The sequence below is a fragment of the Nuphar pumila genome, chromosome 14 (genome assembly GCF_984573655.1).
Source record: "Nuphar pumila chromosome 14, dmNupPumi1.hap1.1, whole genome shotgun sequence".
NCBI classification, from domain to species: domain Eukaryota; kingdom Viridiplantae; phylum Streptophyta; class Magnoliopsida; order Nymphaeales; family Nymphaeaceae; genus Nuphar; species Nuphar pumila.
Window position 1 is genome coordinate 16,240,848 of NC_143262.1, and position 26,207 is coordinate 16,267,054.

At 38.8% G+C, this 26,207-nt stretch overlaps 1 protein-coding gene across 2 annotated transcripts in view; it reads right to left on the bottom strand.

Annotated features, from left to right (window-relative positions):
* Positions 1-26,207, bottom strand: part of LOC149816501 (Alkaline-phosphatase-like family protein) — a 169,919-nt gene that overhangs the window by 106,928 nt on the left and 36,784 nt on the right. For both annotated transcript variants that reach the window (XM_089986596.1, XM_089986595.1), the window contains one exon: positions 11,738-11,818. In XM_089986596.1, coding sequence (XP_089842722.1) covers positions 11,738-11,818 — 81 coding nt within the window. The remainder of the gene's footprint in view (positions 1-11,737; positions 11,819-26,207) is intronic.

The window sequence follows — 26,207 nt, forward strand, 5'->3', positions numbered from 1 at the left end:
TCCTTTAGCATTTATCTGTTCATTATTCTTTTACGCAAGAGTCCCCTACCTTGAGGGGTTGTGGGGCCTCATACACCTGCAGCGTAGGTAAGCACGAGCTCAGCCACGGGGCGCAAGCGGGATCCACCATTCAACCTGCGATGCTTAGAATGTTAGTGATATGCCATTAAAAGAAGAAACGCAATAAGAACAAGCTGAGTCCTAACCCATTATCATGAGATCACAAGGAGGGGCTCGATTCCTCGCTTGCAGGCAGCAGAGGCAGAGACTCTGCACCCCGCCTGCAAGGGTGCCAGAGGTAGGGGCCTCACCCCTGCCTGGCAAAAAGCAGCAGAGGCAGGGAGCAGGGGCTCCCTGCCTGCCAAAACAGAAAAGGCAGAGGAGGGAGCAGAGGCTCCCTGTCGAACCTGCCACAACAAGACAGGGGTGACACCCCCTGTCGGAACACGAAGTTGGACAGGGGGGCACAGTCCCCTGCTGGAAACGAGACAGACAGGCGGCGGCAAGATGCAAGGGGCTTCGCCCCCTGCCCGAAAAACCAAAGGCGGCAGGGGAGGCAGATGCCCCCACCAAAAATCGAGAGACAGGGGGCAAAGTGTAATGCCCCAAAATTTCAACTTGTGTTTTCGAAAACATTGACGAAAAAACTTTCAAATATTTAAGTTTTTACTTTTAAAATAGGCAACGGAAGCAAATTAGAAAGGAGCACAAGTTACCAAATTCTGGGTACGTTAGCAGTAAAATCATCATTTCACATGAAACAACTACTTAAAGGAAGTGAGAAAATAAAACAATAGATTATTAATAAAATCTGCAGTTTATTACAAAATGAGTATTTTCCCACTATCCAATAATTTAAAGAAAAACTCAAAACTCAAAGTCAAGACGCCAGCAAAAAGAAAGGAAATCTTGAGCCATGTTGCATCGCGTCATCGGCCGCCTATGAAGTCTTACTCATCACATGCCCATGAAATGGGTCAGTTTCATAACAAACTAGTAGGTGCACGAATAGACAATGTAGAATAAAATAAAGCAGGACATTTATGAGATAAGCAGTTTATTACATTAAAAGCAACAAACATAATAAGTAATCTACTCTAGCAGGTACAACATATGCAAAGATCTATTGTCTTGAAACAGATATAGCAACAACATTTCGAGTAGTATAAATCTCAATCATCTACAACTTATTATGAAAATGATATTCTTTAAGTTCTGATATTAACTGACATGTGGGTACTCACAGACGCGAAACGTAGAAACAGCGGAGACCGATCCGAGGGTTTATTATGTCAGGTATTTTTCATTAACCCGAATAGTTGACTGAGTCCTCTCCTAAGGAGACGGTCACTGACCAAGAGAGTAAATCCTCCATTAGTGGTCCATGGATGCATCCAACTTCTGCAGAAGTGCCTCGGAGTTACCACCTAGGATATTTTATAGTAATCTCAATTTCCCTAACTTTGATGACTGGAGAAGCCGAGTCTTTTGTCCGTGGGATAGTTGTTAACAACCTATCCATCGGAGTTTTTGTACCATCCATCCTCTCCCTTGATGAACCTTGAAGGTCGAATGGGTACGACGGGGTTTCTTAACCACTGCCTCATTCTACATGCTCTGGTCCGTTAGACCCACTCGAGCATCTTGCCTGTGAAGGCGAGTTGTCATCATTTATGTGATCTCAGCATTATGCCATATGCACGCTTCGAGGTTGCCACAACTTCATCATCTAAACATCGTAACACCAACATGGCGTACTTGTCCAAAAGTACGGTCATACCTACCTAGAGGTACGGCTATGATGAGAGAGCAATCAATTAATATCTTGCAATTCTTTTAGTTCATACATGATATGCATTGCTCTTTGAGCATTTGGCCTTTAAGGCCGACATCATTATTTCCTTTATTTCAATAAAGTGCTTATTGTACCCTTCGAGGTACTCAACGACCTCTCAAACTTCTTATCGCACTATATATATATCGTACCTGACTAAAGGTCCGATTACGATAGCATCTTGTGGGTTTCTCGAAGGATAACCCATCACAGTATTCCACAAAATCAGTAATATACTTGGCATGTTCAATTACTAAGAAACAGGAAATCTCAGACAAGTCCTGGGATCGCTGTGGATCCAATCATTTCCTCCAAGTAACCTACTCGGGGTACTTTTAGTTGCCTCTAGCAATACACAGATGAAATATTCATTTTTAAAACAAGATATCGTGCTCGAGAAGTCGAGCCTTGCACTAAGAAGATCCTCTTCAAGAGATTTGATGCATGTACCCAAATTCTGCACCTTTTTAAAAGGCACAAAATATGGTATGTGCACATGCACACCCCACGAGACTTGCCCGAGGGTGGCAACAAGATTTATCATGCAATAACAAACAAGGCATCTACAGTACAATCACAATGGTGAGCAAGTACAGAAACACAATAATAGGAATTCATGTAGAAATGAGCCTACCCATACAGTATACATCAAGCATGTAATTTTTGAAGAGTAGGAACAAGAAAACACAAACAGGTAATCACAAGTTATATTGTTCTACAGGTATGCAAAATAAATTATTCTATCTCAGAATTCTTATATTTTATTTCATTCATTCAAAATTCTCGGGCAACTTTCCCCTACCTTGGGATGTTGTGTAGCTGTGTGCGCCTACGAGTGTAGATGATACGGAGGTCGGGCCGCGGAGCATGAACGGGACCCGTTGCGTAAATGTACAAGAGTGTGAAAGCTATTATGCCATAGTTGTAAAAAGAACAGAAGGGCAGTGGTAAGGCCTGCCCTCTCGGCGGAAAGCATAAGCGGCAAGGGTTGAGACTCCTATCGTACGGAATCTGATGAGTGACAGGGGTCAAGGCCCCTGCTTGATTGGAAAGAATTGAACGGCAGGGGCCCAAGACCCTGCCTGACAAAACGGCGAACAGTAGGGGCCTCGGCCCCTGCCTGACCGAATCAGCGAACGACAGGGGCCTCGGCCCCTGCCTTACAGAACAGCGAATGGCAGGGGTCTCGGCCACTGTCTGACAAAGCAGCCAACGGCAAAAGCCTCGGCCCCTGCCTGACAAAAGCAACGATTGGCAGAGGCCCCAGCCCCTGCCTGACAAAAGCAACGATTGGCAAGGGCCTCGACCCCTGCCTGACAAAATAATGAATGGCAGGGGCCTCGACCCCTGCCTGACAAAACAATGAGTGGCAGGGGCCTCGGCCCCTGCCTAACGAAACGATGAATGGCAGGGGCCTCGACCCCTGTCTGGCAGCACATCGGCCAATAGGGGGGGCAAGAGCATGGCAGGGGTTGTCTGCCCCCTGCCAGCCTCCCAACAGCGCAAAGAATAGGAGGGGGGGAGGGCAGAGGTCGCCAGCCCCCCTATTGGACCTCCAACAACCAACAGAGAGAGAGAGAGAGAGACTAGGGCAGCAGGAGCCACCAACCTCCTGTCGACCTCTTGGTAGGTCACAGAGGAGGGGCAAGGGCGGTAGGGGCCACCTGTCGGACCCTTCCCGCACACCGAGAGAGGGAGTTGGGTGTGACAGGGGGACAGCCGAGCTCCAGTCGGTCGTCCGATCACCCACAGGGGAGGGAGGGTGTTGTAGGCGCCACTGGTCCCCTGTTGGCTCTCCGGCGAACCTCAAGAGAGAGAGGGAGAAGGATCAGAAGACGGGGGAGGAGAAGGGGGAAGGGCGTACCTGGGAGAGGATCGACGGCGATGGTGGCGGCGACAGCGTCGATCAGACTAGAGGGAGGAGGCGTCAGGGTTCGCGAGAAGAGGCGTTGGTGCGAGAGCGAGGAGGAGGAGAAGGGAGGTGCGTCGTGTAATGTCCGGAAAAAAAAAACGAGTCAGACACGTGTCTCGGTCGGCCGTTGATACCGGATCTGAGCCCAGCCTGGATCCGGCTTCTCGATCTTTCGAGAAGCCAGTACGCCCCCCTTTTTATAAGGGCACGGGTGTCTCGAGCGAGGGCATTTGCCCTCGCTCGATTCAATCTCTTCTCTCTCTGCCCCTTTTCCGTCTCCGTCGCTTCCACCCTCCGACCGACGGCCGTGCGAACGACTCTCCGACTCTCCGGCAGCCATCTTGGTGGCAGTGGACTCCCCTCCTCCGTGCTAGCGTCATTGACTCGCCGCCGGTAACCGCAGGTAGCTACCCCCCTTCCTCTCCTCTCGGAAGTTCGTGCGTCGACAGGGGGTGATTGGCCCCCTGTCGCTTCGGTTTGTCGGCAGGGGCTCGGCCCCCAGTCGTCGTCCGTTTGTCGGCAGGGGGCTCTGCCCCCTGTCGCTCTCGTTTGTCGGTAGGGGGTACTTGGCCCCCTATCGTCGTCAGCTTGCCGACAGGGGGCTTCGCCCCCTGTCGCTGTTATGTTGCCAGCAGAGGGCGGAGCCCCCTGTCGCTGTTGTTTGCCGGCAGGGGGCTTCGCTCTCTGTTTACAAACAGAGGGCTCCGCCCCTGTCGCTTTTGTTTGTCGTGTCGCCATTCTGTTTGTCGACAGGGGGCGAAGCCCCCTGTCGCTTTTGTTTGTCTGCAAGGGGCGAAGCCCCTGTCGTCGTTCTGTTTGCCGACAGGGGCGGCTCCGCCCCCTGTCGCTTCGGTTTGCCGACAGGGGGCTTTGCCTCCTGTCGCCGTTGGTTGCCGCCTGCCACCTGTGTTGTTCATCAAGGACTATGTTTCCCTGTTCCTCCTTGGTGGCCAGACCCTTGTTTCACCTTTGTCTTATATGCTAGCTTTTTTACGCTTGCAGGTTGCACGACGGAGCATACACGTGTCTCATGGCCTGAGACTCTTCGCACTTACGCCCGCAGGCGTTCAGGAACTCGCAACTTCCCAAGGTAGGGAAAAATTGCGTGAAAGGACTTTGAATGAACAAAACTGAACTAAAGAAAAGATAATCAAACAATATATATATACGTATACATATAGGCTATATGTACGTTCTTTAATTCAAGGACGCGGTTTCGCGATCCTTGTCCTATTTACTTTTCAGCACTTTACTTTATGTTGCCGCCGCGCTATATTTGTCTAGGCTTTACTTTTAGTTCTATAACTCAAGGACGCGGATTCTCGATCCTTGTCCTATTTACTTTCCAGCACTTTACTTCCTATTGTCGTCGCGCTATATGTGCCTAGGCTTATTTTGTGTCTTTTAAACTCAAGGACGCGGTTTCGCGATCCTTGTCCTATTTACTTTTCAGCACTTTACTTTCTATTGCTCCGCGCTTTATGCGCCTTGACTGTTTACGTTTCAGCACTTTACTTTTTGTTGCCACGCGCTTTATGCGCCTTGGCTGTTTACGTTTCAGCACTTTACTTTCTGTTGCCCCGCGCTTTATGCGCCTTGGCTGTTTACGTTTAAGCACTTTACTTTGTGATGCCTTGCGCTTTATGCGCCTTGGCCTTGTGCTTGACTTGTTTATTTATGCTTTTACTGATTCGCTTCTTGCCTGCATCATGTAGATTGCGATCATGCTATTGTTTCTACTTTTCAGGTACATCTAGAAATCGTTGTCAGCATCTGAGCTTGTTTTGAGTGTTTCCATGTGGCTTGTGGCTATAAGCCTTGCTGCATTTCTTAGCAATGCTATGCGATGCTTTGATGCGTAGCACGAAGTTAATAGGCTTCATGGTATGCGAAGGAGTACAATTATGAATATCCCACTAAATGGTAATCATGCGTCTTCACAAGCAAGACGCTCAAGTGGGTCGAATAGACCAGGGCATGTAGAGCGAGGCGATGATGAAGAAAACCCCCTTATCGTACTTGTTCGGGTTGGTTCATCAAGAGAGATGATGGATGGTACAAAACCTCTGATGGACAGGCCATTCATGGCTATTACGGGCAAAGATTCCGCTTCCCCAGTCATCGGAGGTAGGGGAAATGGTGTTACCATAAGTATCCTAGGTGGTAGTCGCCCGGCACTTCTGCAGAAGTTGGATGCATCCTTGGGCCTTGTTTAGCCTTTGGGGACTTACTCTCTCGACCACTGGTCATTCCCTTAGGAGTGGACTCAGTCAGTCCTTTGGGGTATAATAAAATACATAACATAATGAACCCCCGAATGGATCTCGGTTGTTTCTACGTTTTATACATTGTGCGTACCTACAATGTCCAGATAATAATTAGATCACATTATGGCATGCTCACAGTTGTTCTTTGTTCTTGCTTCTGATTGCATGCTTTTACCTTGCTATCAGTTTGTTATTTGCGATAGTTAGAAAGTATGCATGATAAGTCTGGTTGTGACTGCTTACAGTTAGATCGTTATCACTGTAATACTAGCCTGCTTGAGCTCATGATGATATCTTGGTTAGCTTTGCTATTCACCTGCGCCTGTTGCATCAGTTTCTATTTGCTTAGATTTGAGTATGCTTTAGATTAGTTGTTGTTCATCTTATTCTTTTTGCGTACCTACCAGTTTTCAGGACTGACCCCATTGTTATGGGTGTAGGTGACAAGTAGCTCTGTATGCAAATGCTACATGATCAAAGCCTCGCCTCTCTCGTCGACACGCTGGCTATTTGGTTTTGTACTTTTGTTGTTTTGGGTGGATACTCTTCTGCTTTGTACAAACTAAACCCTTTTTATAGATAAACTTTTTTCTATCTTTTGCTCAGTATTTTGGCTTAGTTAGAAAATAGATTTGTGTTTGTGCCGAGTTTTTTTGCTAACATGCTCAGAAGAATCGACTTGTGCTTTTATCTAAAACCTTTGGTATCTTTAAAAATCTTTGCTGCAAACTCTGACTTTTGAAGGTAATTTCATTCAAATCTTCTTCCCTCAAGTCAAACTTCTGGGGCGTTACACGTCCACCCTCCCCTCCTTTGATGCTCTTAAAGAGCTCGGGGGGGCGATCTTCGGGGAAACCCTCAAGGGTTTCCGTTATCCGATTGAGGGGGGGGTGGAGCAGCAAGGATGAGGTGCGGCGCATAGGGGGGGTGTTTTAAAACCCTCACCCTGCGTTGGGTTTTTAAAATCCTAACAAGAATCGAGCTCGGGTCGGGTCAGGGTCCAATTTTTTTTCACTTGGGTTTTACACAAAGCCTCTCACCGGGAAGAGCACGCAGAGGCAAGCCCCCTGCCAGAAACACCAGTAGAGGCAGGGGGGTCGCCCCCTGCCAAGAAACAGGAAGAAGGCAGGGGAGGCTTAGCCTCCTACCGGGAAACCAAAGGAGGCAGGGGCTCCGCCCCTGCCGGAAAGTCGAGCCAACACAGGGAGCTTTGCCCCTTGCCGGCAATAGAAAAGGAAAAAAAAAGAAGGGGAGAAGAGACAATACCTACGAAGACTGGCGGATGGCGATGGTCGTCGGCAAACAGAAGAAGAGGACGAAGGAGCGGGAAGCAATGGTGGTGGTGTTGTCGCCTGGCGGTGGTGCTCGCCGACTACGGCGGGTCGGGAAAGGCGACGAGAGGGAGAGTGCTCAGGGGTCGTCGGAAGTTGCTCAGGTAGATGCCAACAGACACAGAGAGAGGGGAGCGAAGGTCGCCGGCAACTTTGGTCGCTGATGGTCGTAGGGGAAGGGGAGGAGAAGGAGACGGGAGGCAGAGAGGAGAGAGAGAGAAAGGGCGAGGGTTTTGCCCCTAGTCTGCCCAGCCCACGTCTTTTAAAGATGCAGGCTCTCGAAAATTCGAGATCCCGGGTTTGGGTTAGGCTCGGGTCTGGGTCGGACTCAGATCCGGGCCTGACACAGCGGACCAACCTCGACACGTGTTCGACACAGATTTTTTTTTCAAGCTTTACATGGTTCATGAAAAGAATGTAATGCAATTAAACATGACCTATATTTTGGTGTTAATGTGTCGTAGGATACAAATCTATTTGGTAGATTGGAAATCCAATTGGATCTCCTAAGAGAGGTTTCCTTCAAGTTTGAATCTTGGGAATATTTTTCTAAAGCATTTAGAGGATTTCTTTGATCACGTCGGGTATAAGTTTGCATAGTTCTATCAATAATATCATCATTTATATGTGTTTCTTCTTTCATATTTTCATTTTCATTATCATTTTCATTGACATTTAGGGGGTATCCCCTTCGTCTTTCAAAGAATTATTAGAAGAGTTCAACTCTTCTTGTGGTAAAAGGTCAAATAAAAACATATATTTAATTTCATTGTTGTCTTTGGTCTTCTCAAAACCATTTTCATTTTCTAAAAAGGTTACATCCTTATAAATATATAGTTTGTTATTTTTGAGATCAAAACATCTATATCCTTTTTGTTTTCTCCATAACCTAAGAATATACACTCAATAGCTTTTAGAGACAATTTATCTCTTTTATAAAAAAGCACAAAGCACTTAGAACAAAAAATCCTTAATCTATTGAAGTTGGGTGTTCTTTCAAATAATTTTTTATAGGGGGCTATGTTTTATAAAGACGATGAGATCATTCTATTTATTAAGTTGATGTTAGGGCAACTTCGGCCCAAAAACTTTTTGGAATGTCTTTAGAAATAAGTAGTGTCCTAGTGGTTTCCAAGATGTGCCTATGTTTCCTTTCGGCTAATCCATTTTGTTGGTGGAGTTCTAGGGCATGATTTTTTATGACAAATTTTATTTATTTCTAAATAATTTTGAAACTCATTTGACAAATATTCACCACCCGAATCGGATCTAAGGATAGAGATATTACATGAAAATTGATTTTTGACAATCATATGAAATTTTTTGAAGAATGAGAAGACATCAAATTTTAATTTAAGAAAGTATATCCATACATATCTAGTGAAATCATCAATAAACATCACATAATATGAGTATCCTTCTTTCGATAAACGGGAGAATGTCCCTAAACAACCTAATGCACTAATTCAAAAGGTCTCTTAGAAATAAAAGTTCTATTTGGAAAAGGAGTGGATTTCATTTTTTCAAATATACAATCCTTACAAACAGTGGATCAGCTGGGGGCCCAAGTGCTTAACATAAAGCAACAGAAAAAAAAATCTGTTTAAAAGTCGATCGGGGTTCGACTCGAGCTCTGTCGGCTGGGTCTGACCTGGCAGGGGGCTGCCAGGCCTGCACCAGTCCAGCCGAGTGGCTGGACTGGGCCTGACAAGGCCCAGCCTGTCCAAGGCCAAGTCTGGCCTGGCCCGACCAGAGACAAAAACTTTTTTTTTCTGCAATTTTTTTTGTCATTAATGTGGTCAATGGTTGATGTATTCCATGGTTGTATTAGCATAACTATCTGACACTGCAAAGTGTCTTTGTTTACTTATTGAAATAGTTTCATAGCACCAAGTGATTATATCCATTGGAAAAGGGTAATGGATATCGCAATTATAAATATTGGATGTGTATCGGGTAAAATTGTGAACTTGAACAATGTTGATGTGTGTGCTGATGTCATGCATAAGTTGTGGTGTGATCTTGAGACCATTGTTGAGCAAGTATATCTTTACATGTTTTCAATAGCCAACATAGTGGGTGTCCCCAGTAAGATTCCCAACAGGGACCCTATCATTTAGGATTAACTATATCCGTCCAACTATCACTGCATTTATTGGGAATAAAATTGGAAACCATATGCTACTTGTTCATAAACAAAGAGTCTAAACCCCATAATTCTTTATCAATGAGATCATTCCCATATGTTGTTTAACGGTCAGTGTGAGAATGTGATTACTAATTACGCCAACTACCTGCTAGTTTATTGTAGAATTTCCAAGAATCATGGATAAGACTGCAAGAAAATGGAAAATTATCTTTGATAAATGGATGTTGCTATGTACAGCATCTACTTCAAATGCATCAATTCTTTTGGATAGCGGGAAAGAGCTACTCATACATTGGAATCATCAAGCCAATATGCATCTAACATATTGTTCTAATATGAACATATGTGAAACAAAACTCCTGTTTTAACATGACAACAAGCACATATCGAAAAGGTGAAAATACATTAATTTCACCCATGAATTTTAAAGTAATTATTCAAATTTACTCTTTTCTCATGGATTTCCACTAAACTCTTGCATGGAAATCAAATCCATGCTCTTTTTCTCATTCAAAACAAGAGAAAGACTCGTACATTGATCAAAGATCGAAAGAGAACTAATGGTAGAAACGTTGGATGATTGGAGAAAACAACCTCCTCCTCTTCTTCCTCCATTTTCCTCTTTCTCTCTTTCTTTCTCCCTTTTTCTTTTTCTTTCTCTTTCTTTGTCTTTTTTTTATGTTTATATAGGCTTCTAGGGGGTGAACCCCACCCCCTCTCCAGCCCCTTTTAGATGGGCTGGAGAGAGGGAACTCTCACTCTCCGTTTTCCAAAAATTTTAAAACTCTTTTTAAATTGACTTTTCAAAGTTTCCATTTTAAATAGACTTTCTAAAACCTTCTTTAGCCTACTTAAGCATATATAAGGACTCTATCAAGGAGTCCTAAACAACCAGAAAAATTAAATTTCGGAATTAATTAAAATTTATTAATTAATTAATTAATTGTTATTTATTAATAATTAAATACCTAAAAACTTTCAGAGGGTACCTTATCTCTCTGGGAGTCTTTTTAACTTCAAATTAACTTTAATTTAAATATAATAGTGAATTTCAAGCTGGATTTTCGTTGGGTATGGGTTTGTATTTGGATCTGGATCCAAGATCCAAATCTATATCCATATCTATATCCAAACCCCAATTGGATCTTGGGTTGGATCAAATCCAGATTAATATAGGTCTTGGATAGAGTCCAGATCCATATTAATTTGGATCAAATGCATTGGATCCATTCCGATCCAAATCCGAACCCGACCTGTCGAGACGGTCCTTTTTTGGAAAAATGCGATTTTCGGGCCAACCGTAACCTGAATTTGGAAAAGTAAAATATCGTTACGCTCAGAATTTCGAGACGCATCCAACTATATATAACTCAAATTTTGCTTCTGAAATTCGTTTGAAAATAACCCAACTTTTGCTTGAATTTAAAGGTTGAAAATAAAACTTTTTCTTACGTTTCGATTGGCTCGTCTCGACCTTGTCGATGAGACCTGGGCCAAGCCCAAACTCAAAAGACGTCAACCTATATCAAGGTTTTACCAATTTTTCTTCTATACTTAGCCAAATTTTGGAAAAATCTCAAAATGACTAAGTGTGAAAATACGCGATATTACATTGGCTACATGAAATGATAAGGAATGCAAAAAAATGATAGTCAATATAGTTTATGAAGAACTTCAATAGTAAAGAAAAACTAACTGCAACTAATTTAAATCAACCAATAACGACTTATGAAATAAGAAACCAATTGTAATCAATAATGGATAGTTATGGTGAACCAGTTTCATGACAGATGTGGTTTAGTGGAAGGTTTTATATAAAACCTGAAATATAAAATAAGTAGATAAAACTAAAACCCCTTGGTGAACATGAAGCAATGTTACCTTCCAACCAGCATACCAAGAAATTCATACTCTCCAACCCAGACAGCAACTTGGAATAAAGCAAGTGCAGACTTAGGTAAGTCTGACAGAAGACATGGATTCTAAAGTGATCACAGAGGATATTTTTATGAATCATGACAGACTGAATCACAAAAACCAAGGTCTCACGGAAGTTTGCAGTTTAAGAGAATAGAAAGGCAAAGCATAACCTAGATTAACCAAAGGCGTCTTAAGTCAGGTGATAAGAAGACTGCAACAAAGATGTAATAACATAAACCAGATAACAAAAAACATAGATCCTGGAAATAACTATCGGCAAAAGCCTCAGAAAAGAAGTTTCCACCATCATCAACTGCAGCTTACCATGAGATCCCAGTCATCTGCAACAAGTTCTGCTTCTAAATGGCGTGAAACATTGTAATCCACTTCAATTGTATCTTTAACCTATTGAGAGGAAATAGATTAGACATGCACATGTTCTAAATATTGCATTAAAAACTCTTTTTTAATTTGAAAAGGAGAAAAAAATTAATTTACAAAAGAAAGTAGACAAAATGTATGGTAGTCAATCATGAAATATCTGCCAAGCAATCAAAAAAGAATTTGATATAAGCAATAATGAATTTCTGGTGAATCATAAGATTTACTGCTTGTCTTTGCTTTTTGTACATGTCCAGCACTGATTGCACGAGAAAAACTGGGGGAGGGAAATGGAAAGCCAACATTTTATTTTTATTTCATGTGATGAAAGACACAAAAAGGAGTTTCTGTTTATGTTCAAGTATAGAAAAGGCAAACACATTTGAAACAACAGAAAATAGTTTTTTACATATGCCCACACAGGCAGTTGACATAGAGAAACACATATATGAATATGCTTGCATATATTGACACAAGAACACTCTAAAACATGAAACAACTGCACAGAAAAAACAGACGTAGACACAAAAACACACGCACGCACACATCCAGCTGTCATCCTTCTACCCATGCCATTCAAAAAATCCAAGCATTACAAAATTGTTTCCCTCATAAATGTATCCAGAATCTTGTGTTATCGTAATATGACAAAACACATAAACTGTGAAAATATCTCAAAAATGAGATAAAGTGTGCGATGAGCACAACACCACCAATGTGCACAAATGCACAAGAACACTTAGAACAAATGTACACAAAGGTACAATAAAGAAACTCAAATGCACAAAGGCATACAAAATATAAAGAATTTTATTGAGAAGATTGGAGAACAAAAGCTCCAAGAAGTAAAGATTACAAAGGGGGAACTCCCCTATTTATAATAAGAGAAGGAGCCTTGGAGGGGCTCCACTAGCTGTTGGAGCCCCTCCAACGGTTAGAATTCTAACCGTTGGAGAGGCTCAACAGCTAGTGTTGAGCCCTCCAAGTTGACTTTGAGTCAACAAAAAAATAAGGACAAAAAACGAAAAAGAAAAAAGACAAAGAAGAAAAGTGAAAAAGCAAAAAGAATTACAGTATATTCATAATTATGAATATGCGCAAAAGAGGAATGACTAAAATACCCTTGCGGGTTTTACAAGAAAAGAAAGAAACAAAAAAAAGCATACATATTTACATATATATATATATAAAGATAGATACATATACATATATACATGATATATATATGTATATGTATCTCTCTTTATATATATATATATAAATATTTACATAAAGAGAGATACATTTTAACACCCTCCCTCAAACTTAGGGCACAATGACCGAAAGTTTGCTAAGGAGAAAGTTGAATCTTGGAGAGCAAAGCGCCTTGGTGAAGAAATCTGCCAACTGATATTTTGACGTTACATAAGGAAGGTCGATGACTCTTTGTAGATATGCTTCTCGGACATAATGGCAGTCCATCTCAATATGCTTTGTCCGCTCATGAAACGTGTGATTCTTAGCAATATAGATTGCACTCTTATTATCACAACACAACTTTGTGGGTTCTTTAATTGGAATCCCCATGTCTTGCAGCAATTGATGAATCCAGACAATCTCCATAGTTGTAGACGCCATGGCTCGATATTCTGCTTCGGTGGATGATAGAGACACCTTCTGTTGCTTCTTACATCTCAATGAGATCAGGGATTCACCTAAAAAAATGCAAAAGCCTGTAGTGGAGTGACGGTTATTTGGGTCACCTCCCCAATCAGAGTCAGTATATGCAATTAAATTCAACTCAGAAGAAGAGGAAAGGAAAACTCCCTTGTTTAAAATTCCCTTTAAGTATCTGACAACTCGGAGAACGGCACTCATATGAACGGATGTAGGAGCATGCTGAAATTGGCTTGCAGTATGCATGGCATGAGAGATGTCCGGCCTTGTGATGCTAAGATACATTAGAGATCCCACAAGTTGCCGGTAGGGGGTAGGATCCTCTAAAGGTTTCCCATCATCGATCTTCATTTTTTATCCCACAATTTCAGGGGTCTCACAGATTTTATCATCAGTAATACCTGATCTGTCAAGAATCTCACAGGCAAGTTTAGTTTGAGACAAAAAATAGCCTCTATGAGAGTAGGCTACCTCGATACCAAGAAAGTAAGTCAGATACCCCAGGTCTGACATTTCAAACCTTTCTTTTAAAGTGGTTTTAATGTTTCTGATGCCTTTTATGTCACTACCTGTTATCAACATATCATCAACATACAACAGTAAAATCACAATTCCTGCATCAGACTTTTTGACAAACAGAGCAGTGTCAGTGTAGCATGAGGAAAAACCATTTTGAACCATTACATCATTAAATCGATCATATCAAGCCTTAGGGGCTTGTTTTAAACCATAAAGCGCTTTTTGCAAACGAAGGACTTTCCCCTTTGGTATGTTCATACCAGGAGGAGCATCCATGTAGACTTCTTCATTAAGGTCCCCATTTAGAAATGCATTTTTAACATCTATTTGGTAAATATTCCATTTTTTAATAGATGCAATGGTAATCAAACACCTTACAGTAACCATTCGTGCAACAGGAGCAAAGGTTTCTTCGTAATCGATGTCGTATTCTTGACTATATCCTTTTGCGACAAGACGGGCTTTATATCTTTCAAGAGTGCCATCACCCTTGGTTTTGACTTTAAAAACCCATCTACATCCTATTGTTTTCTTTCCTTCTGGAAGACATTGAAAAACCCACGTTTTGGCTTTGTTGAGGGCTCTAAGTTCGTTGTCCATGGCATCCCTCCATTCAATCATTTCCTTAGCTTCTTTAAAATTTTTAGGTTCTTGATATGAGTGAAGGGCACTAAGACATGCCCTATGTTTTGGAGAAAAAGACTCATAGGATATAAATCTAGAAGGATTTTTCCTAGATCTTTCAGTTCTTCGAGAGTTGTTGGAAGATTCACTAAGATCACTATATTTCTCTATTACACTTCTAAAAGTGATTTTATCTCTATGAGTATAGGTAATTGGTTCATTTATCCTTTCTTCTTCATCATGAATGGTTTGAGGAATACTTTCACTTATATCCTCAGTCTCTTTTAATTCATCATCACTAAAAAAATCTTCATTTCTAGATAATAGTTCAAACAAAAAGGAACAATCGGCATTATCTTCATGAGTTTTGTGTTCTTCAAAACCACTTATGTTTTCTAAAAAGGTTACATTTCTTGAAACATATAGTTTATCATTTTTAATATCATAACACCTAAAACCTTTTTGGGTTTCCGAATATCCTAAAAACGCACAAGGAATCGCTTTGGGAGATAATTTATCATTCTTATCGGTGAGAACAAAACATTACAACCAAAAATTCTTAACCTATTGTAGTCGGGTTCTTTTTTATACAAGATTTCATATGTAGATATTTGATTCAAGTTTTTGGATGGAAGTCGGTTGATGAGATAAACCGATGCAAGAGCCGCTTCGGCCCAAAATCTTTTTGGAATTTTTTGAGAAATTAGCAAAGTTCTTGTAGTTTCAATTATGTGTCTATGTTTTCGTTCGGCCAACCCATTTTGTTGGGGAGTTTTGGGACAAGACCTTTGATGAACAATCTCATTATTTTCAATATAACTTTTGAAATCATTTGAGAGATATTCTCCCCCGAAGTCGGTTCTAAAAATTTGTAATTTACTATTGAATTGATTTTGTATTAACATGTGAAAGATCTTGAAAGTAGAGAAAACCTCATGTTTATGTTTGAGGAAGTATATCCAACTATACCTTGAAAAATCATCCACATAAATAACATAATATGAAAAACCTCCCTTAGACACAACGGGTGTCGGTCCCCATACATCCGAATGCACAATTTCGAAAGGTTTGGTTGAAAACATAGTTTTTTGTCCAAAAGGTAAGCTTCTCATTTTACCAAGAATGCAATCATTACAATTGAAATTGTCTTTACATAAGGTTTTAGCAAAATGTAAATACGAAAGCTTGACAATATTTGGATGCCCAAGGCGTTTATGCCAAACATTTATATCCTTATGTTGGGCAACATTACAAAAAGAGGTTTTTGGAATTTGAAGAAATTCCATGAGATAAAGATCTCCCTTCCTAGAGCCTTCCCCAATCAACTTCCCGGACCGGCGATCCTGTATCCAACATTTATTTGATGAGAATTCGATATCACACCCATGATCCGATAGTTGAGAGACGGAAAGCAAATTTAAATTTAGTTTTGGTATAAATCTAACTTTTGGAATAAAAAAACCTTGTCTTTCAAAATCACCAATTCCTTTTATTTCAAGAAAAGCCCCATCCGCGGTGGAGACAAAAGAGGGTGACAAATTTTTTGAGTATTTAGAAAGTGAAAAAACATTTGGAGTCATATGAAAGGATGCACCCGAGTCTAAGAGCCAAAGAGTCTTACCGGGAGGAGAGAAGGTGGTCATGGCGGCTCCGAAAACGGATCCCTTGAGGAGTGGTTGAAGAGCTTCCATGATTTGATTGAGAGCCAAAGTAGCATGATTGGAAGTAGAAGGACCTTCCTCCTTGGTTGATTGGAAAGTAGTAGACATAGCCACCATCTTCTTCCATTTAGGGCATACCGGTTTAATGTGACCCGGTTCTTTGCAAAAATGGCATATGATCTTACTATAATCTCTCCTTCCATAATGCCCACCATTTTCTCTTCCTCCTTGATTTTTGTTAAAATGAGGGGGTTTATAGGTTTTAACATTATTCCCCGGTCTTGAGACGGCATAAGCACCCTCATCCTCATCTTTAGAGGGAACGGCCAACACACTTAGATTGGTTTTATTCATTCACAATCTAGTTTCTTCTCCACTTAATTTGGTAAGCACATCTTCCAACGGAGGGGAAGAGAAAGAAGATAAGAGAGAGGATCTAGTTTGTTCAAACTCGGGTCTAAGCCCATTTAAAAAATTAAAGAAATGATCTTCTTCTAATTGTTTGGCTCTCAATTCAATAGCCTCACCGCTCCATTTAGGTTCTTGGAGGGCAAGCTCATCCCAAATAGTGGATAACTCGGCGAAATACTCTCTAACGGACATTTCTCCTTGTTGAAGGGTTAAGGCCTTCTTTTGGAGATAGTATTTATAGGACAAATCTCTTGAAGTATACATTCTTTCAAGATATTCTCATACTTGACATGCCTTTTTTGAACTTTAGAATATTGGCATTAATTTTGGTCTCAACCGAAGAGAAGAACCATGAGAGTATTTTGTAGTTTTTCATTTCCCATTCTTCATGCTTCTTATTGTAATCTTCAAAAGCCTTTTCTCTTTCTTCTCCCTCAAGAACCTTGATCTCCCCTTTGTCAAGGGTAGTAATTTTTGGTACGGGTTCGGGAATAGTTCCTTGAACATATCCCCAAAGACCCTTTCCTTTTATATGGGCCTCCATATTCCCGACCCATACATGATAATTCGTTCCATTCAATTTGAAGCCAAGAGAGAAGTGAGAATCCTTTTCGCCCATTAGAGAGGATACAAAGAGAAATAAATGCGTACCACAATGCGAAATGAGTCCCTTCTTGATGTAGGAAGCTTCCAAAATATAGAATGAAGAGCCGAGTCTTCACTTCAACCACCACAACTTAATGGCACGCTTTACGAGGTATTCCAACGAAGAGAAAAAAGAGCACGATCTTCTTTTCCTTTAAGCCTAGCTCTGATACCATGTGAAAATATCTCAAAAATGAGATAAAGTGTGCGATGAGCACAACACCACCAATGTGCACAAATGCACAAGAACACTTAGAACAAATGTACACAAAAGTACAATAAAGAAACTCAAATGCACAAAGGCATACAAAATATAAAGAATTTTATTGAGAAGATTGGAGAACAAAAGCTCCAAGAAGTAAAGATTACAAAGGAGGAACTCCCCTATTTATAATAAGAGAAGGAGCTTTGGAGGGGCTCCACTAGCTGTTGGAGCCCCTTCAACGGTTAGAATTCTAACCGTTGGAGAGGCTCAACAGCTAGTGTTGAGCCCTCCAAGTTGACTTTGAGTCAACAAAAAAATAAGGACAAAAAACGAAAAAGAAAAAAGACAAAGAAGAAAAGTGAAAAAGAAAAAAGAATTACAGTATATTCATAATTATGAATATGCGCAAAAGAGGAATGACTAAAATACCCTTGCAGGTTTTACAAGAAAAGAAAGAAACAAAAAGAAACATACATATTTACATATATATATAATAAAGATAGATACATATACATATATACATGATATATATATGTATATGTATCTCTCTTTATATATATATGTAAATATTTACATAAAGAGAGATACATTTTAACATAAACAACCACCACATAATCAGCTTTCTCCACAAAAGATTATTAGCTAATAAATGCAAAAAATCCACAAAAAAAGTCTCAAAAGATGGTCAACTTCCTGCTGCACCTTCCCTTCAGTAAAATGTTTAATCTTCCGAACAAAGAAAAAGCACCTTTCAGATCCATTTGTGTAAGATCAAGATAGTAGTCACATATAGTTGTCTTCCAAAGAAATGAATCATTTTTGACTGGGAGAAATACAACCTGGAAGTTCTTGAGAGAAAAAAGGATCACACAGTAAGTGTAGGAGGGGCAGATAAAATGGTCTGAGTTTGAAGGCCCTGCTGAAAAGGCCTCTACAGTTGCAAGTATGAACTCTCCTACCAATTGAAAAGAAACATCTTTTTATTCAAAGAGCGGACACCTTCGCTTAAAAAAAAGTGCCAAGTAGGTCAATGACTCAATGCCCCTTGATGATCTAGAAACGAGGCACTTAGAAAGATTCATCCACTTTACTTTACTTTCATTCATATTGTATCAGTTGCTACAGTCCAAGGACATCTGTTGGTGTATGCAATTCTTTTTAACACCAGATCAAGGGTGGCCTTCTCATGCTTGACTTAATCATTGTTTTCTTTTCTGGGTAGTTTAGTTATCTTTGTTTGGTCTAAGGAGATGCCTCAGGATTGCATTTTTTTGGTTATCTGATCAAATATCTACAGGGTGTACTGTAGGAATTTAAACAGTGAAATTTTTGTTGTGTTAATGACTTATGAGTCTTCCTGGTTGGTACTGGTAGCGTTAACTTTATGTCCAAGTTTACTTTTTGCAAGTGACCAATATTGTTTCATTTGTTGAACAGTTCTGTGAAGACTCTTTTCTGAGGTCATGGGTACATATAGATTCCGGGAGCTAATCTTTAAAAGTCTTGGGTGCGGGTGCGGGTGCGGGTATGGGTGCGGGTGCGGGTACAAAAGGTACGACAGGGCAATTCCAAAAAATGTGGGTATGGGGACACGGTTATATATATGTATATATATATATATATATATTAAATATCACATAAATGCAAAATAAATTCAAAATAAACTGAATATAATATTCTAGAATCTATACTGAAAATATATATTATATATCTAAAATATATATTATATACTGAAAATATAATATAATATAATATAATATAGGACACGCAAAATGGCATGTCCGGTACCCCTGCCCGTGTCAACACGGGTACGCCACCTAAAGTGGTGTGTCCCGGTAACATAGGTTTAGAACTTCATGCCATTTGTCCTTCCAAAAGAAACACAATCTCGTCCAACTTGCTTTTATCCCTGGCCCTACAAAGACTCCAAAGTTTGACTCTTCTGATCAGTTTCAAACTCCATCAGGTAAGTGTTGCTTCAGGTCATCAAGGAACAATGTGATTGTCCTCTTGCATTGGTTCTAGTGGATACCCTACTCACTGAAGCTTCTCCCAGCAGGGCCACTGCTCCTGTGAATGCATGTTGCTCCCCATCTTTTGGTTTGCTTAATCCTGCAGCCTTCCACGTGTGTGTGGGTCATGTAGGCATCCATCTAAGGGTTTTCCCCCCTCTGGTGATAGCAAGGGTAGCTCCTGCAGCAAAATACACTCTAGACCTCCATCCATTGAAGTCTTTTTCAATCATGCTCTTCTAGTGTTAATTCCCCATGCTTCTTTTGAAAAACAAATGTACCAGTTGTAGCTATTGTTAGAAAGTGACTTGGAATACATTGGGTTCAATAATGAAACCATACTTATGCACGTGGAGTGCAAATATACCCATTAAAGGGAAACAACATAAGCACATAATGTGCTAACACATAAAACCCATAAAAAGGAAAAAATATGACATAAAGTCATAAGTTGCATATCATTGAAGAATAATGGAGAAGGGGTAAAAACCCCATTACAATGGAGCATAAGCTCCCTCAAGAATACAAAATACAAAGGGGAAATCCCCTATTTATAAGCATGAAAAGGGACCACCTTGGGGGCTCCCAAAGGGGACGTTGGAGAGCCCCCCAACGGTCACATTTGTGACCGTTGGGGGCTCCCAACGTCACTTTTGGGAGGCCTCCAATGTGGTACGAAATCCAAAAATATAAAAAACAAAAAAATAAAAATAAAACAAAAATTACAATGTACATTCCAATTGGAATATGCGTAAAATGCAAATTTACAAGAATACCCTTGAGGGTATTTTAGGAAGAGAAAATATATATATTTATATATATATATATATAAATAGAGATATGTATACATATATATATATATATATGTATACGTATCTTTATATATATATATATAAATATATATATATGTACATTTAAGGATCAACATATTTTAACACCCCCCCTCAATCTTTGCGGGGAAACGAAAAGATTGAACAAAGGGCAAGACTCCAAGAGGCTCCGGCAAGGATGCAATGGAACTTGAAAAGGCCTTCCTCCTATTGTCTTCAAATTTCCCGAACTATCCAGGGTACTTCTCTTTGTCCTATCTCCAAGATCCTGTGAATTAACAACAAAGAAACAAGTAAAACAAATCTTTGTACTTTTATTCAAATGGAACATTTCTAACTAGCATAGGTTAGAAGAGATGCAAATTATGCAAAAATGACACCAAAGTTTCAAAATCATATATCATGTTTAAAACAAAATGAGCGGAAGCAAATTATGCAGAAATAAATTGCAAGAATGCATAATGCATTCATAAGGTCCAACTTTGGACAAATATAACCCCATAATGGGGAATAACAAAATGGTCCACTAAGGGACACCACAATAAGCCTACGAAGAGGCATGATATACATAAACATTATTGAATGAGGGCCCAAAAAGACCATAAAGTGCATATGCATATACTTATCATGAAATGAATTAATACTCAAAGAACTCATTAATGAACATGCTTCAAACATGTAATGAAGTGCCAAACAAGAGAAACAAAGTCTCCAAGCATACTTTAGGCAAAATAAACCCAAGAGTTTATAAGGTTTTAAAATCATTTATGAAAGACATACTTAATTCACATTTTGCATATAAGGGTGGCAAAAACCATAAGCACTTAATATATAGATTAAATGCTAAGAAATCAACTTGATATGCATATCAAAAATATGATTTGCTTGAAAAAACACAAGTCATGAATGAAATTTTGCAAATTTCAACAATAGTTTATCCATTACAAACATCTTCCTCATTAGTCCTCCAAAACCCTTAAATCAAGTGTATAAGCTACTAGATCAAGAATATAAAGCCATTAAAGGCCAAAGACACACACAAAGGTGTGTAAAAAGAACATCTTGTCTACATATAATAATACTTGAAATAAGTGCATCTACGACAAGAACAAGAGAATACATGCCAACATGGAATAAAAAGTATCTCTTGTCTACGTAAAAAATACACGTAAAACCAAGTATGTTCAGCTACTAGAACAAGAGTAATAAGCCAACCATGGGCTAAAACATAATACATCTCTTGTCTACATATGATAGCACTTGAAATGAGTGAAATAAGTCAACCATGGGCATACATCTTAAGCAACTAGAACAAGGACACAAACGCCAACATAGGCTAAAAATCACACACCATGGTGTGAATCAACGTGCCTTGTCTACATATAAAAACACTCAAGACAAGTGTGTTCAGCTACTAGACCAAGAGAGCAAAAGCCAACAAAGGGCTAAAAACACACGAAGGTGTAATAAAATTCTTGTCTACATATGATGACACTTAGATAATGGGCATAAAAGGAAAAGACTTTTGAGGCAATAAACTTGTAATGAAAATGAACCTCGAATAAAACAATACTCCTTTTAAAATGAATTCTCATAACAATAACATGCATGTAAAAAATATCTTCAACAAGATACTATAATCGATAAAATAAAATTCTTGAGAACAAATGTGTGAACATACACAAACCAAGAACACTTAGAATACTTGTGCAAAATCACAATAACACAAAATCATAAATGTGCAAATGCACTCATAAGATTCATAAACAAGAAAAGGTTGGGCAATAATCCCAAAACCCTTGATTTTTAATATACCTTAAAACATTTAAGGTTTTAAAACACCATATGTCCATCACATTTACATAGAAGCATCCATAATATCAATGGCCATAAGAGAAAAAATGAGTGACACACTCATAATTAGAGATCATACAACAAATCATTTTAGAGTCCCAAGGTGCCCATAACTCACCTCAACAACCATCTATAATATGGAAGGTGGACAAACTAAAATGATATAACACGAGGTGCCCATAACTCACCTCAACAAACATCTCTAATATAACAATAATAAGGCCAAATAAAAGATGCATTAAATAACATGTGATGGACAAATATAAATGCCACAAAAAGGCAATAAACACTTAAGGAATCATTTTTCAAAGAAAAGAGGACCGATTAAAAAATTGAATCAAAAGGTCCAATAATCAATAATGTGCTTTATAACAACAATTTTGCATAAACACAAATTATGCTTAATCTTCAAACAAGTCATTTATACCAAAAAGGACTTATTAAGCAATAAACACAACAACATAAAGAATTCATCAAGACAATCAAGCTTTTAATCAAAGAAATCATAAGAACCGTAATGGTTCACAAAGAAGGCTTTAACACAATACTCAAGGAATGAATATTTAAAACACTTGAAAATTTATAAATTTGGGATTAAATCCCATACAACAATTTTTTTTTTTTTTTAAACCTTTGATTGTGATGAGATACGCGGAAACATTCAAAGTGCTAAAAGCACTTACAACGATTTAAAAAGGACTTAATATCTAAATTCATTATATTTTTCCCAAAAATAAATGTGCATAAAGGCTCCATAATGCAAAAATGTCTACGAAGAGACAATACACATGTGAGCACAAAAGGCTTTATAAAAGATGTGCACGAAGGCACTCATACAATACTTGAACAAATACACACCAAGGTGTAAACAAACATGCACAAAGGCATGTATTTCATAAAAAAGAGGGAATGCATACAAGCGCAAATATTTGAGAAACAAATGTGCACAAAACACAAAAAAACACAAAAGTGAGCAAGTATGCACTTTATAAAAAGAGCAATGCTTGAAATTCTCAAACTTTAACAATTGCAATTGAGGACAAAGAAAACCATATTATGGCCAATGTAGGCATTTTTAAAAGATGTTATTAAGAGGTTTCGAAACCTTATGAAAAATACAAACCAACAAGTTTATAAAGATGAAAAATGAAATCATTTATACCAAAAGGATGCAAAAGATGAACTATGCACTCTATGTAGTGTGAGAAATTCCTTTTAAAAAATCTTTCCTAATGGTTTATCATAAACAATTTTTCAAAAAAGAAACATTGAAAAACTTTTAGGAGTTCTTATAAGTTATCATTAACAAGAACTACTTTAGGATTCAACAAAGATTTTTAGATGTGAGAGATTTTCATATAAGGATTATATCGAATTTTTCAAAAAAATGCACTAAAATTCATAATCAAAAGAGGAACTCAAATCAAATTAGGGTTCATATGAGAGTTAAGAAATTTTAAGCAAAGATCATTACTTTAGCAAGAAATCATATATATAATTTTAAAAATTAACTTATAGGTCAATCATGAGATAGTTATGTAAGAATTATAAATCTCACATAATTGAAGGTAATTTTAAAAAAACATAAATTGCTATTATATGCGATGAGTAGTTCGATAAACACAAATTATATATTTGAACAACAAACGAGTTCACCAAATTTGAGGGAGATAATTTTAAAATATACGAGCACACAAAATGTGAAAAGACATAATTCAACTATCATAACTATTAAACGAACAAACTATATGCAAGAAACATATTTTCAAATGCATAATATTTTAAGAAAAGGGATACATACCGAATAACTTCAAAGCAAAAAGGAAGAGCAATGAATACTTCACCATTTCTTGAGCGACACGCTTTCCGTTGCACCAAAGGACAACCCCATCGTGACCTCACTCTGATACCATGTTAGAAAGTGACTTGGAATACATTGGGTTCAATAATGAACCCATACTTATGCACGTGGAGTGCAAATATACCCATTAAAGGGAAACAACATAAGCACATAATGTGCTAACACATAAAACCCATAAAAAGGGAAAAATATGACATAAAGTCATAAGTTGCATATCATTGAAGAATAATGGAGAAGGGGTAAAAACCCCATTACAATGGAGCATAAGCTCCCTCAAGAATACAAAATACAAAGGGGAAATCCCCTATTTATAAGCATGAAAAGGGACCACCTTGGGGGCTCCCAAAGGGGACGTTGGAGAGCCCCCAACGGTCACATTTGTGACCGTTGGGGGCTCCCAACGTCACTTTTGGGAGGCCCCCAATGTGGTACGAAATCCAAAAATATACAACAACTACGCCTTCATCCCAAAACAATTGGGGTCAGCGATATGAACCAAAAAAGAAATTCATTTTGGGTCTTCCACATGAATCCTTTTCCTCCAATCATTTCTATCCAACGCCATGTCCTCGGTGAGGTTCAAAGCATTCATATCCTTTCCTATCATCTCCATCCAAGTCTTCCTAGGCCTACCCCGACCTCTTTTAACTAATATATTTTCCCATTTCTCCAACCTTCTAACTGGAGCATCATTAGGCCTTCGCCGAATATGTCCAAACCACCGTAAACGATTCTCTCGCATCTTATTTTCAATGGGTGCAACACCCACCTTCTTACGTATCTCTTCGTTCCGAATCTTATCTTTTATTGTATTTCCACACATCTATCTAAGCATCCGCATCTCAGCTACACTCCTTTTTTTGAATATGATGTCTCTTGGCAGCCCAACATTCCGTACCATATAGTAAAGCGGGTCTAATAGTCGTCCTATAAAAAACAAAAAAATAAAAATAAAACAAAAATTACAATGCACATTCCAATTGGAATATGCGTAAAATGCAAATTTACAAGAATACCCTTGAGGGTATTTTAGGAAGAGAAAATATATATATTTATATATATATATATAAATAGAGATATGTATACATATATATATATATATATATATGTATACGTATCTTTATATATATATATATATATATATATAAATATATATATGTACATTTAAGGATCAACATATTTTAACAACTATGTCAATCCATGTGACAAAGCTAGAGGATGGGACCATTACAATATATTTAGCTTTTACCACTAACCCCTTTGTTTGTTTTATACCCACTTCATGGAGCACATTTTCTCACTTGTGAACTTTTGATGTTTCCTTTACATGCAAGTATGCAACTATTTATATGCAAACTTCCATTATGTGAAGGTTCATCTCTCTTGTGCACATTTTCAGAGGCCTTCACTGGCCTGCTCAATTGCCTAGTTTAAAGAAGAATTTACTTTGTAAATTGGGATTGTCCCTTTTTATTTCTTTTTAAGAAAAAAAGGAAAAGAGCATACTTGCTTTTATACAATCTGAAAATCAATGCTTTAAGTATCGTACTGTATCGCATGATACGTATGGTATCTATGGGGGTTTTCAATACGATACACACCTATATCTCGACATGGGTGTGTATCTTACGATACACCTCTGTATCTTACGATATGCCCTTGAATCTTACGATACACTCTAATACAGGGTGTATCTTAAGATACGCTATAAATGCAGCTTAAGTGCACTCATTTCAATTTTTTTCAAAAACATATAAGACCCCTTGGGCCTAGTTCATATTCACCCCTAAAGAGCTTAAGAGTGATTTAGGAAGATTTTTTGCAAAAATAGGAAGAGAATGATGATGATGATACTCATGATTGGTGTTATCTATTTCATTTTTGTTTAAATTTTGAATAAATTTGGCTATGTAACATCTTCAAGTAGTGAAAAAACAATTTATGATTTTTTTTTGTTTATGTATACACACATTATTATGAATGTTGTGACTTATTAGCTTGGGTTCATTATTTAATACAACAACAACAACAACAACTACACCTTCATCCCAAAACAATTGGGGTCGGCAAATCATTCTGGGTCTTCCACATGAATCCTTCTCCTCCATTCATTTCTATCCAATGTCATGTCCTCG